At 41.8% G+C, this 14,024-nt stretch overlaps 1 protein-coding gene across 6 annotated transcripts in view; it reads right to left on the bottom strand.

Moving 5' to 3' along the window:
• Positions 1-14,024, bottom strand: part of USP40 (ubiquitin specific peptidase 40) — a 77,274-nt gene that overhangs the window by 13,808 nt on the left and 49,442 nt on the right. For all 6 annotated transcript variants that reach the window (XR_011994116.1, XR_011994117.1, XM_072719132.1 and 3 more), the window contains 6 exons: positions 11,371-11,424; positions 10,344-10,432; positions 9,017-9,103; positions 5,010-5,046; positions 2,941-3,005; positions 1,052-1,126 (listed from right to left, as the gene is read on the bottom strand). Coding sequence is in view for 4 of the 6 variants with exons in the window: in XM_072719132.1 (XP_072575233.1) it covers positions 1,052-1,126; positions 2,941-3,005; positions 5,010-5,046; positions 9,017-9,103; positions 10,344-10,432; positions 11,371-11,424 (407 nt within the window). In the remaining 2 variants the exon portion in view is untranslated. The remainder of the gene's footprint in view (positions 1-1,051; positions 1,127-2,940; positions 3,006-5,009; positions 5,047-9,016; positions 9,104-10,343; positions 10,433-11,370; positions 11,425-14,024) is intronic.

Below are 14,024 nucleotides of genomic sequence, written 5' to 3'. Positions count from 1 at the left end.
GAGGGATACTTACTTTTCCTGACCCAGCTTTTTATACACTTAAAATTTTGTATTATATATATTACCAATTAAAAAGTTAACTTTAAAGATCATGGAATAAAATACAATTCTATGAAGTGATATAAAAGAATATGAGGCCTGTGTGTGCAGATATGAGATCAAGATATATTAAGTGAATAAAAATAAACAGCCAGCAAGTATAAAAGAACATATGGACTACGATGCCCTTTAGGTAAAATTTCAAAGGGATATGCACACATTTACATTCTGCACTAACATCCTGTACAAATAGGACTAATTGTTTTCTTGGGAGGATATACAAGGGAAAGTTAATTGTGACTCTTTGGAGAGAAAAAAATGGGAAAAACCTTTTTCGTTTTATAGCCTGCCATGTCTTTTGAATTTCCAAATCATAAGCCAATGGTTAATCTAAGTGCTGGAATCTGGGGTCATTTTTTAAACTTTCATCTTTACGTTTGTCCACATTGAAAAAAACCTAATAAATACATAAATGGTCTTAAGAAGTGGTAGCCCACAGACTTTATTTAAGAGCAGTAGAGCGAGTGCTCTCATAGGCAGCTGATAGGGCTATTGGTCTGGTGCGGCTTCCTGGGAAAACAACGTGGCAATACAGAATCAGCATCTAGTCTTTGAAATGGTCATACCTTCTGACCTATTAATTTTGACTACGGAAGTCTTGAGGAGGATCTGTAAGTATCATGTATAAGGACAAAAAATTTAAATTTCAAACTGGGAGTATGTGAATTAAACTGTGGTAAGTCGCACACTGGATACGATATTGGTTTTGGATTCTGCAAATCAGGTTAAAAAATGAAGTAAGTAGGAAACAACATGGTGCACACAACTGATTTTATCAGAAGGAAATCTATAAAGACCTAAAAGACGGCAGCTGTCTGATTAGACCACTCACCCCAGGTCCTGGCACCCTCTTCACGCCTGGCTGTACTTCCCCACAATGACAATATATCATCTTTGTCATCAGAAAGCAATAACTTATTTACAGAAACTCAATTCAGAAGCAAAATCTTACCGGAGGAGGAAGTTTTCCTTCAATTAAAAGTAAAGTATCTCCAGAACATATCATAAGTTCTCTCAGGGTTGCATCCTGGGGAAACAGAAATTCCTTTATGACTTCTGACAGGAGCAAACAGGCCCTGGACCTTTTCTTTAAATCTTATACCTCTATTTCCTTTCAAGAAACAAACAATAAAGCAGGTCTCGGGGAGACAGGAAGTAAACTAAGACTATAAAATACTGGTATCTCATTCTGGTTTGAATTACGGTGTATGAACTGGGGGTATCATAAAGGCTCAGGGGGGAGGGAGACGGATGGGCTGAGAAACACAGGACTGGGCCTCAGAGGATGAAATGTCGGATTTGGAAAGCTAGAGGCAATAGGGAAGGGAAGGAGTTCTCATGAAGAACAGGGTTAAGGTCAAATCCGGAATAAGGGGAAGGAGACGAGACCGACTAGAGTGCCAGTCAGACGGGGGTCACGGATGGGAAGGCTGTGAACGAGAAATAAAGGAATTTTTAGCTGCTTTGAACAAAAGCCACTCAATTTTTCTGAGAAGAGGTTTTTGAAGACCAGTCTGGCTGCTCCACGCACCGTATACTGAAGTGGGGGGCACCTGACTTGGGGAGGCCAGTTGGTTTAATTTAGGAAAGAGGCCAAAAAAGAGAAAAGACGAGAGCAAACACGCAGGCCGCTGGTGAGCAGGGGAAGCAGCACTGTGAGCTGCAAACACCAGGCTGGGAAACAGTATCTGCAAAAGGTTGAGGGAAGCCTTCTCCCTGGGCTTCCTCTTGGGACTTCTAAGGCCATGGGTGTGGACCGGCAGGTCTGACGCTATCTGGATCAATAAGATGCTTAACCAGATTCCGACTGTCCTGGGGTAAAATGGCTCCTAAGGCAACCCGAAGAGTTTCATTGGATCTAAGATGCAGTTTCGATCAGAGCCTACGTGATGGGCTGGGAAGATGAACTCTGCCATCATTAACTCACAGAGAAATGGAGATTAAAATATTGGTTTCAAAATTCAGAGTATATTTCCACATTCTTTCCCTGGTCCAAAGGTCTTTTGTTCTCTGAGGTTCTCTGCCTCCTCGTGAGGAACTATTTCTAGGGACATACTTTCTTAAGTCAAGAAGACTTTTTTTTTTTTTTTTTAAAGACCTTATTTATTTATTCATGAGAGGCAAAGAGAGAGAGGCAGAGACACAGGCAGAGGGAGAAGCAGGCACAGGGAGCCCGATGTGAGACTCAATCCCAAAAAACTTCCCATTTCATCAGTAAAGCAAGCAAATTGAGAGAAATCTAATCAAAGACTATTTAACATTCATAAATGTTCATTTATACCAAATTGAAATACCAAATGCTATTTCAAAAACACTGTTTTTTGTTAGATTAACTGATAATTGGATAGGAACAGTTTAGTTGTGCATGTTATCAGTTGCTAAGAGGTATTAGCATATACATTCAACTAAGACCATGAGATAAAACAACTTCATGATGATTTTATTTTTTTTAAAGATTTTATTTATTCATGAGAGACACAGAGAGAGAGAGAGGCAGAGACACAGGCAGAGGGAGAAGCAGGCTCCACGCAGGTCCCGGGACCCCGGGATCACACCCTGGGCTGAAGGCAGATGCTCAACCGCTAAGCCACCCAGGCGCCCCATAAGTCAAGAAGACTTAACACAGATGTTAGAAACGTTCCCACCAGGCAGAGACTTTCCCTCTGACTTTATCAAAGACCTACAGTAAGGAAGTGGAAGTAGACCATGCACAGATTTTTACATCCTAAAAAACATTAAAGTTTTCTCTAGAATTTATTCACAAGTGGGGTGGGTATCCCATATGAAACACAAAATAAACACAATCATTTCTAAGAACAGAATGTATAAAAGTAATCTTACCTCTTCACATAAAGGCTCTCCAGCTTCATAACACCAATCCATTTTTCGTAAATGCCACCTGTCTCCTGTGAAGGAATTAAAATCAGGATGAAAAAAAATTAAGAATGTATTAAAGAGTTGGTCAGCAATGACCCTTTTGGATGAACAAATATTAAATGGGATTTGATCAAATAACTTTTAACTAATTTTTAAAGTAAATTCTCTCTTCCAAGCATGAAAAAAAATGAAATGGTTCCTCCAATGTGGTTAATTTCCCCTCTAGTTCACCAAGATCTGCACACCTGCAAACACTTGCTACTATTACACAATATTTATGTTCTACCTTTATTATTTACATGTGCACACACATCCCACAGGAGTACAGATATTTGTACATATAGGTATAAAACCCCTTCTAAAATCATTATGAGGGCAGCCCAGGTGGCTCAGCACTTTAGCATCTGCCTTCTGCCCAGGGTGTGATCTTGGAGTCCCAGGACCTGCGTGGAGCCTGCTTCTCCCTCTGCCTGTGTCTCTGCCTCTCTCTCTCTGTGTCTCTCATGAATAAATAAAATTTTTTAAAAAAATAAAATCATCATGAAGTTGTTTTATCTCATGGTCTTAGTTGAAAGTATATGCTAATACCTCTTAGCAACTGATAACATGCACAACTAAACTGTTCCTATCCAATTATCAGTTAATCTAACAAAAAAACAGTGTTTTTGAAATAGCATTTGGTATTTCAATTTGGTATAAATGAACATTTATGAATGTTAAATAGTCTTTGATTAGATTTCTCTCAATTTGCTTGCTTTACTGATGAAATGGGAAGTTTTTTGAAGAGAGGGAAGCTGAACAGAGTGAAAGTTGGGAATTCTGGTTATTAAAAAAAAAAAAAAAAAAAAAAAAAAAAAAAGCAATGTCTTATAAAACAGCCACCCCACCCACAAAGAGAAGCTACAGCCGAAGGAGTAAACACAGTTCTAATACTGAACCTGCACAGGCCACAGGTTTTGAGCCTTTAGAATACTGTTCTTTGTAGACTCTCTCTTGCCATTAGTTCTAGTTTTAAGTACATTAAGAACTGTATTAATATTTAACTTAATCTAAGAGTGTGTTTTTAAAAGATTGATGGATTTGAGAGAGAGAGAGAGAGAGAAAGAGAGAGAGAGAACACAAATGGGGGGGGAGGGGCAGAGGGAGAAGCAGACTCTCCGCTGAGCAGGAGGCCTGACTTGGCACTCGATCCCAGGACCCCGAGATCATGACCTGAGCCCAGGGCAGATGCTTAGACTGAGCCAAACATGCGCCCCTCTAAGCGTATTAAAAAAAACAAAAACACAAAACCACCAAACCCCACCAATAAGTTAGACGTGAACACCATTCCTTCGAAGCACAGCGTGGAAGGAAAAAGGCGGGTTCTGAGAGACTTAGCTACTCGCTGTAGGACTCTGGGTAAACCCGGAACCATCCTCAGCCTGTCTTCGCCATCCATGAGATGGGGATGGGTGCTGACCCCTGCACAGGAGGCCTGTCAGCTCCTAGAAAAGCCCTGCCTGCCAGGCCTCTAACCTCCATTCTGGCTAATGGAGCCACAGGTTCCACCTCAGCGAAGTCTGAGGACAGTCAATGCCTCTAATGAGAGCGGCGTGACACCCCTGGGGGCCCACTCACCTGATTCCACCCAGGGAGCTACTTCTAAGATAACTTGGATTTTTTTCTGGTCATATTACATTCCCTAATGTACACCACAAAAATACTGGCACAAAACACAAAGTGCTGAAATTCTCAATGAGGTTTAAAAGAAAAAAATCCGCAAAGGGCCTGCGTAGTTTGGGAGGCCATATGTCCTAGCACTGCCCTTTCTGTGCCTGTGCTGGACTCTGTCTAGGTTCTGTGTACTCACAGCAGCTAACCCATAACTAGCTTAGCTGGTAAAGGAACCAGGAGGATTCCCTATGTACGTGCAGAAGTGAGAGGTGTAACTGACAGACCTGGAGGAAAAAACATTTGAAGAGCTTTCCTTCGGCTTACAGATGCTTTACTGTAAGGTCGGAGGTAAGATTGCATCGTCATGGTCTGTAACTTACCCAGTAGGCCAGACTTCCCCAGCATGAGCTGTAAACACTGTTCAGAAAAAAAAGAAAGAAAGAAAGAAAGAAAAACCACGTTCGTTAGTTCATTAGTTCTCTGCTTCTGAGTCACAGTATTGGGACAGACGCCCCTTTTGGACTCTGGACCTATTTGTCTTATTATGTTTAATAATTCCTGAAGCGATAAAAATGGACCCAATTAAGAAGATGATTTAAAGAAGCTCTGCCTCCCAAGAGGTCAGTGGGGCCAACCTAGGAGGGGGAAAAAAGTTTCTGGTGTTTGCATCCAAGACTTAGACTTGGCTCATCCACTTCCAAGTCTGCAGCATGACTTTCTGCTTGTCAGGGCCAACAGTGTGGTTCTGACTGGATAGGACTGATTAGGCTGATTTCAGAGATACACATTACACTCTGAATCCTATAAAAGGGTATTAGCTTACATGTAGCAGCCAAGAGATAGATACAACTGGTCATGTATAAACACCCGAGGAAAGATCTGTGCAGACAGCAACCCCATGGCACAGTGCAACAAGTGAGTTACGATTAACAGAAACTTAAATAACAATAATAAAAATCAGAAACTCCCAACTTCTTGAGGGGAAAAACCTATTCTTTTGCCTACCTATAAATCTATGGCAAAAGAGTAAATAAAACTTGAATTACTACACTAGCCCAGAAGGAAACAAAAGTAGGGAAGTGCACTACTGTACTGCTTGGAAGAAGAAAAAGAACAAAGGATCAGAATATCCATTAGCAGGGGAGCTTAACTACGAACAGTCTTAAAACAATTAAAGGATAATAGATTATATACTGATCTTAAAGGACCTTTCAAATATTTGAGGTGAAACAAAGTTCTAGTATAATACATGCAGTGTGATCCCATACGAATGAGGCAAGCTCCTCATTTGTACCCATAGACACATCCCCCTCATGAAAGGTCTGGAAGGACACACACTCACAGGTGCGGTCAGGTCACGCCACCCCAATCTGGCTGAGGGACTAGGGTAGGCTGGTGACCAAGGAGGATTTTTAGCTACACCCCTTCCCTGGAGTTTAAAAAATAAGTCCATAGTTACCTGCACGATTAAAAATAAAAAAAGACTTTAAAATATACCTAAAGATCCTTTAGGAAAGGATGGCAATGAGTACAAAATATTAAAACACAGGGAAAGGGAGAAAGGCTGCAACCATAGACAACTTCTATGATTTAAGAAAAATGAACAGTTGGGCATTCACCTCAGTTGTGTTCTAGGGAGGAAGCTCATGGAGGCCACGGGGGCCCAGCGGAGTGAGCACTCGGACTCGGGGCCTCTGGCTGGGGCTCAGAGAGAGACGGCGAAGCAGGGCAGGGCTGGAAGAGCGGGGAAAGGACCACTAGACGTCTCTGTAGGAATAGACCCTGGGAAATGCCAGGCTGGAAAGAAAAAGATCAGTTGGGAAGCTGCTGGGATAATCCAGATGAGAGGTGACCAGGGTGAAGCAGCAGCGAGAATGAGCTGTGGGCAGATCCTACGTGGACCTTGATGGTAGAACCAAAAGGATTTTCTGAAAACCTGATGTGAGACACAGAAAAGAATCAAGGATGACCCTAAGGTGTCCTGGTCCGAGCAAGCAGGAACACAGCGCTTCCACGACGGACTGACGAAGAGGGAAATGAGAGGTGTGTGTGAGGGAGGACGAGGGTACATGGGGGGGGGCAATCCGATAACCAGGTGGCAGCTGGACACGCAAGCACAGAAGGCCGGGGCGAGGTCCCGTCTAAGAAGGGAGCCCTGGGGTGCTCACAAGGGAGAGAGGAGAGCACAGAGCAAACTGCGGAGGGCCGGGCCTGTGAGGGAAGAGGACACTGGGAAGAGCCGTGGTCTTCCTGAGGCGAGTGACCAAAGCATTTTAAGGCACAGAGAGACATCGATTGCGTCAGATGCCACGGAGGGTGGGAAGAGGACAACTGGGAACCGCTCACCGGACACAGCAACGTGGAGCAGAGTGAGTCTGCCTGCTGTGGGTTTGAGAGAGAAGCAGAACGGCAGCCAGACATGCCGCTCCTCTGCTAAGTTCTGCGCCCTCCTTTCTTTGAAATCGAAGAGCACCAGAAAGCTCAAAGCCAGGAAAATATTTACATCAGGTAACAGAAAGTTAAAAAAAAAAAATTAAAATAAAAAAAAATCATTTTAAAAATGCTTTGTCATGGCCAGTTTCGGACCATGCAGAGGGTGGTACACGTGAACCGTCCGGTAGCATCACCTGATCGACCTCAGTGACTGCTGTGACCCATCCTGCCCATCAGCACTCCCACCGACCTCCTGTCTCGCCTCCCAGGGTCTTTGATGCAAGAGTGTCAGCTAACATGTTACTTATTAATATTTAGCATTCATTTCAAAAAGATAAAAATTCTTTTAAAAAACATAAGCTTAAAACAATTACAACATCTGAAAAACTTAACTCCTTAATAACAAATACCCAGTTAGTATCCACATTCACCTTTTTTTTTTTTTTTAAGTAATCTTTATGACCAAATGTAGGGGCTTGAACTCACAACCCTGAGATCAAGAGTTGCAAGCTCCACCCACTGAGCCAGCCGGACGCCCCCACATTCCCTTAGTTTTCTTACACTGTTACTGAAGTTTTCCTGGTTTGTGTCAAGAGCCAGATAAAGTACACATGCTGTATCTGCTCCTCCCAAGTCCCTTCTGCGTAGATGGTGGTCCCCTGCTGCGGTAACGCATGCCGCTCTCCTGTACTTCTCAGAGAGTACAGATCTAGAAGCTCAGGTCCACTTCCGGGTTTGTTTGTTTTATGGCCAAGAAAAGCAGGGGTATCATTTTGAACTTCTATAATGTCTCAGTGTTACTCTTCTTGGGTTGTTCGTGGTCTTTCAGGATAATTGTTTAGACCCATTAATTCATTAGGAGTGAAAAAACTGTGATAATCTAAAATTCTTTCTTCATGTTATTTATTAGCTGAGATATGTCTATAAAAAAACCCCTCATTATCTATTTGTTTACCCTGTGGTATACTTTCCAAAAGAAAAACACGATAAATGATCGACCCTTCTCCTCATGAAGGTTCCCTAGTATCCACTCTGCATTAACAAGGAAGATGTCTTTTTAGGATCACTTACGAACTCATGGATTTTAAGTATGCATACTTACTAGTCAGTTTTATTACTCTTCCTACAAAGGTTCAAACTATCTCATCTGTGACCAGCAGGAGCCTCTTAAGTTGGTTCCTGAGTTTCTCTGCAGATCCCAGATCTCTGCTGGCTTTACTGCTTCTGTCAGGACAAGATGCTCCAGGCTCACCTGACATGTTCCTGACCTGGATACGGAACCAGCCGCTACTCCAAGAAGCCCTGATTCCTTCTAAAAGGAAATGGTATTTAGCAACCACAGTCTGGGTGCTGGGGTGCTCACCCCCACCGGGTTGGTCACTATGCCTGTTTCAGGGGACATAGCTAGAAAAAAATTTTAAAAACAAACACCAAGTTCATTCTGCCTCTTCTGATTCAAATTCAGGAGTACAGGCTCCACTCAACTACACCCATGTTATGCGTCTCTCTTGAAGTCCTAGTTCTCAGTGACACTAACTGTAACATAATTGTTACCACACACACACACACACTCATGCCCATGTGTGTGATTATGTATGTATACAAACTAAAAACACCAGTAGGAGATATGCTGGAATGTTAATAACAATGGGATAAAGAATAATGAGGGGTTTAAATTTTGTCTTACTCCATTTCTACATAGCCCAAATTCCTATAATAAAGTATTACTGATAATCAGAAAAGAAAAAGACAATAATCTCATTTTAAAAATTTGGGTTGGTTCACCAATTTTCAAGTTTCCCAAACTACTCTTTTAGTGAATGTTCAGAATTCTTTAAAGTATACTATGTGAACACTAGCTTTAAGACTCAAAATCTGAACATGGGTTACCATGGTTCCCCATACCAAATGCCCACAGACCTCTCCCCACAGCAGAAAAAGTAAAATTACTTACATCTCTCACAGACATCGTTTCTTCTACTATGATCTCCATCTCTGTACCGGGCTGAACATCACTCCCCACAGTGAAAAACAGGAACAGCTAAACAGATAAATGAATAATAATTCAACAGATAAATGAATGCAATTTAATCTACATTTTAAAATTTTACAAATGTATTACCTGCTTCCAAAAAAGAAAAGCCAGTGGTCCATGAAATTTTAATAAAAATCTCGTATTATATAAAAACAAGGACGCTGGGTAATTTATTATTGCAATTCGAGCAATAATCTCAACTACCCAGAAGTGTAAGATGCTTCATGCCAGTGTTTTTATTCCCACAGGTGTGACGTCATTGTTTTTCTCTCACAGATATTATTTATTCCACTATGATCTTCATTTCTTTCTTGGTCATTCCTCAAAGCAAGGTGCTACACGCTGTAAGCATAAACTGGGTTTTTTTTCTCTGTGTCACTTGGTTGTGATCTTATTTTCTGCACAGGGAATCTGATCACCTGTCAGTTCAGCTCCTTACAGCCCTCCTTTTCCTTTCTAACTCAATCTCACCTGTCGCATTTTCCTCCTACCACACTGTCATGCACTCCTACGTTTTCAAGTTCAGGGGAAGAACAAATTAAAGAGGAGGTATTTTGGAAACTAATGAGGTGGATCTAGGAACCACAGGGACCCTGCCAGCAGTCCAGCTTCCTGTGATACAAAATTTTACCGATAAGGACATGGTGACTCTTGGACTGTAATGAAAGTTTATTAAATAGGTAGGGTTCCTGGCAGAGGTCGACCTCATACTTCAGATAGAATATGAGTACTGATTAAAAACAAAGCTGCTATGAGATGATTATATTACCGCAGAGAGTGATTCAGTACAAAATCAATATGCTCTATTTCATTAAACCTAAGAGATCACTGGTTGTTCCTCATCACTTTGTGTGCTAAGAAAGAAAAACGGTGCCAGCTACAATCACAGATGCCACAGATCATAAGGTGGATAGATGGTGGATAGATAGATAACCTCATAGATGGCAAATGTGGAGAAAAGGGTGCTTTTTAGAATTTATGAAACATGGTGGTTCAAACAGGTGGCCACTCAACTTTAAAGGTCCCCCTTAGCCACAAAATTTTCACAAAGAACCTTATGAATATCCTCTGATATTAATATTTTTTATTTAAACACAAAGAACCAGATGGGTCTTTGTATGCCTAACATGAAAGTTATTGTTTAAGAGAGAAAAAAACTTCTAAGAAAAATGATTATTGGTGCAGTAGTTAAGAACCTCTAATTCTGGGGAGGTTGATTTTGTTCCAGCAGGTGACCCCATATTACCTGGGAGGAAGTTGGTGCTTTCCCAGGACATAGTCCCAGTGAACTCCCCATCTTCAGTTCTGCTTCCTTCAAGGTGTAACTGTCTGGCACTACAAAGAACATGGGATAACAAGATGAATGTTATTAATTCCTACGTCCCTGGGCAAAATGATATATTGGAATCAGCCTTTCTTTGAAAATCAAGAATATCAAGAAAGAAAAAAATATGAAGTGCATTCCATACAAAAAGATGACCTATATTACAGTTATGTTTAATTTTCAATTTCTACACTCTAAAATATATTCTTAGCTGTACAACAATGCTAAGAAATAAAAGGCAGCTACAAATGTTCTGGATTCATACTTAGTAAAAATCACAGAGCCACTGTTTACATAGATCAAAAGCTAGATATTCCGAATTGATTTATGAATGATGGACGAGCCTCTTCCACATTCAAAGCTGCTGTGATGACCGTTAGTTAATGAAGTCTAATGACAGGATGTGTTACAAAGGTGAGAACAAAGACTGCCCCACAACTGTTATCACAATAACATGAGCAATACAAACGCTTTGACAATGAATCTAAAAAGATACTACTCATCAAAAACAATTGCTAGGGCAGGCCATGTGGCTCAGCGGTTTAGTACCGCCTTCAGCCCGGGGTGTGATCCTGAAGACCCGGGATCGAGTCCCACATTGGGTTCCCTGTGTGGAGCCTGCTTCTCCCTCTGCCTCTCTCTCTCTCTCTCTCTCTCTCTCTGTGTGTGTGTGTGTGTGTCTCTCATGAATAAATAAATAAAATTTTTAAGAAAATTGCCAAAAATGAGGATCAGCTCATCAGAAAGACCAGTGCTTTCCTTCAGAAAACAGAAGTATTTGAATTTCTGGTAATACGTGAAGACAGCACTGTGACAATAAAATTAGTTTGCAAAAGGTAATTTGAGGATATTAGGTACTGAAGCCATCCATCATTTAAAGCAAAAGTGTTAATAAGAAAGACAGATGGCGTGAGTGTGTCAGTTTTTGAAAACTACTGTGAAGATTTACCTGGACAAAGCAGCTTCCCATTTCTATCAATAGGCCTCAAACAGCTGTTCTCAGCTACAAAGAAAAAGAAGCTGGTTAGTGCACCAAAAAAACTAGAGAGATGCTCTCCCGTGTTATTTAGCAGAAAGCTACAATGAGCTACAAAACAAAAAATCCCCAACAATAAACAAAAACAAAAACAAAAACCCCAAGTACAGGCAGCCCTCAGTTGTCAGAGGAGCGCGGGGCCGCGTGAAGCCCTGCCACACCCACACCACCGAGGCGGGCTTAGTCACCGTGAGGACACCACAGCGTCTCAACACCTCTCAACACTGTTGTTCAAACATTTAAATCTCTGTCGGTTATACAGGTAGAGTGAAAGTCACAAAACAGTAAAATCAATATTTACACTGTAATTGAGAACACAAGGAACATTGAATTTTTTTTTTTTTTTTTGGTACAAATCAAGATTAGGTTACACAGAGCTCGCTTCTTGTTGGAGAGCTTACAATACGGAATGAGCATCTTTCCTATCCCTGAGCAAACCATCACTAAGTTGGATCTGCTTCCAGAATTTCCTATTTTGTGCTTCTAACCTCACAAAGGACCTCCAGGAGCTCCTTTAACATGAGGGTTTTTGCCAGCATCACCTCCTCTGGGATATCATCATTCTTTTTGTCGCAACCACTTTCCTCACGTTCGTTAAATGTTCCCTGGCTGCATTTCTAGTCTTTCAAGTGACAGCAGTGTCAACATTACCATGATCAGCTGTTTTTTCTATCCCTCCATGTGCTTTCTCTGCTGCACCTTCATCTTTGTGAAACCATTTGATGAACCTGAACCATTTTTGCAAAAGGTCACGTGGGCTTACCATGGGAGTAAGGGGACGACAGACAGAAATGGTTACAACACTTTAGGGTGAGGTAATCTGCACTCACCCTGATGCACATCTGCTATCTGTAAGTAGTGATTTGTGGAACGAGGAGCTAGTAGCAGTTTGTATTTTATGCAACTGCTCAGTTCACATCCTGTATAGAGGACACTGGAACCACGTTGTTGGGTGGCCGGTGTCATGTAACTGAAATTTCGTGCAGACTGCCTATATGTAAAATATATTAGGGGATTTTTATGCTTATTAAATGGATTGGGGCCCATGGGCCCCATTTTTGCAGATACGAAGATTCCTGCTTTGTAGGAAGGAGCATGCCAGGTTTTGAGTCAAAATGGAATCCTTACAAAGGCAGGTATGAGTGAGGGTTTGGGCGAGGGGTGAAGCCTTCTAGGAGGACAAGAATGGCATGGCCCTTCTGGGTCTGCACTCTATCAGACCACAGCAAATCTCTGAGATTCTGGAGTTCCACATGTTACACTGCAGTCCTGTGAAGCTAGCAAACCATTCCAATACACATATCTTGACCACTGAAACAGTTTATGAAGAGTTCTTCAATTAAAAAAAAAGGCATTTTAAATAATGCCTCCTTAAAGTATCCTTTCAGTTCACAAACTGTGAATCTTCTATGTGCCAGGCACTGCACTAGAAGCGGACAGCACAGCAGTAAGCAGAACAGCCACAGACTCTGCCCTGAAACAGCCTTGTTTGATGGAGGAAGTGTTTCTTCCCCACGTGAAGCATGGGGAGTTAGGTGCGAGCACGATGAAGGAAAAGTACAGGTTTTTGGGAGAATAAAACATGTTAGCTGAGATTGGGTGCTTAGGGATGATGGCAAGTAACATTTTAGCTCAGGCAACTGAGTGACTGAAGTTAGCAGAGAGGAGGGAAGGGGACAGAGTTTAGGGAGATGACAGCCCTGAGAAGTTGGGCATGGAGGGGTGTGGCGGGAGAGCTGGTGCACTAGAACCTCTGAAAACCAGTGTGGGAAGTGTGTTGTGAATAAGCAGGAGAGGGGACCACCTGGAGGTGGCGAGGCTGTGGTCAGATGAGGCCAGACCTTGAAGGCTGGGGTGAGGAAGGAGCCAGTGTGCGAGGACACTGATCTGATTCGCATCCATTTAAGATGGAAGAAGATCACTTGCCTTAAGAATGGTTTGGAGGATGGCAAGAGTCAAAGGGAGGCTGTTTCACAGGAAGATGATGAACTGTTCATTCTGATAATCTATACGCTTTCCATCAATTTGAGGTGTAAGTTACAATAAAACACATCCTGCTTAAGTATATGGAGTCTGGTCTAAACACTGAGCAAAAGCCAGCAAACGAGATAGGATTCGCATCACCCCCAAAAACTCCTTCATGCCACTCTGTAGTCAACCTCCCCCCAATCCAATTTTCTGCCCTGTAACTAAAGCATAGGTTTTCTGTTTTGAAAATCTCATGCCCGTGGAGTCATAAGAGTATGTACTCGTTCGTGTCCAGCTTCTTCTGCTTTGCACACACTTGAGAGTCATCTGGGTTTTGCAAGTGGTGGAAGTTCGCAGCTTGTGTTGATGAATAGCATCCTGTCGTAAGGATACAACACAATCTGTTCACCCGTTTGTGGACTCATGGACTTTTGGATTGTATCCACTTTTTCATTATGAACATTTACATACAGTATTTGTAAGAATATAGTTTAGTTTTTCTTGGGTAAGTACCTCGGATTGCTAAGTGAATGTTTAAATTCATAAGAAATAAGCTAACCCTTTACCAAAGTGACTACCATTTTGCACTCCTACTACCA

Source organism: Vulpes vulpes, chromosome 9 (genome assembly GCF_048418805.1).
Source record: "Vulpes vulpes isolate BD-2025 chromosome 9, VulVul3, whole genome shotgun sequence".
Classification (NCBI taxonomy): domain Eukaryota; kingdom Metazoa; phylum Chordata; class Mammalia; order Carnivora; family Canidae; genus Vulpes; species Vulpes vulpes.
This window is presented reverse-complemented; position numbering and strand designations above follow the sequence as displayed.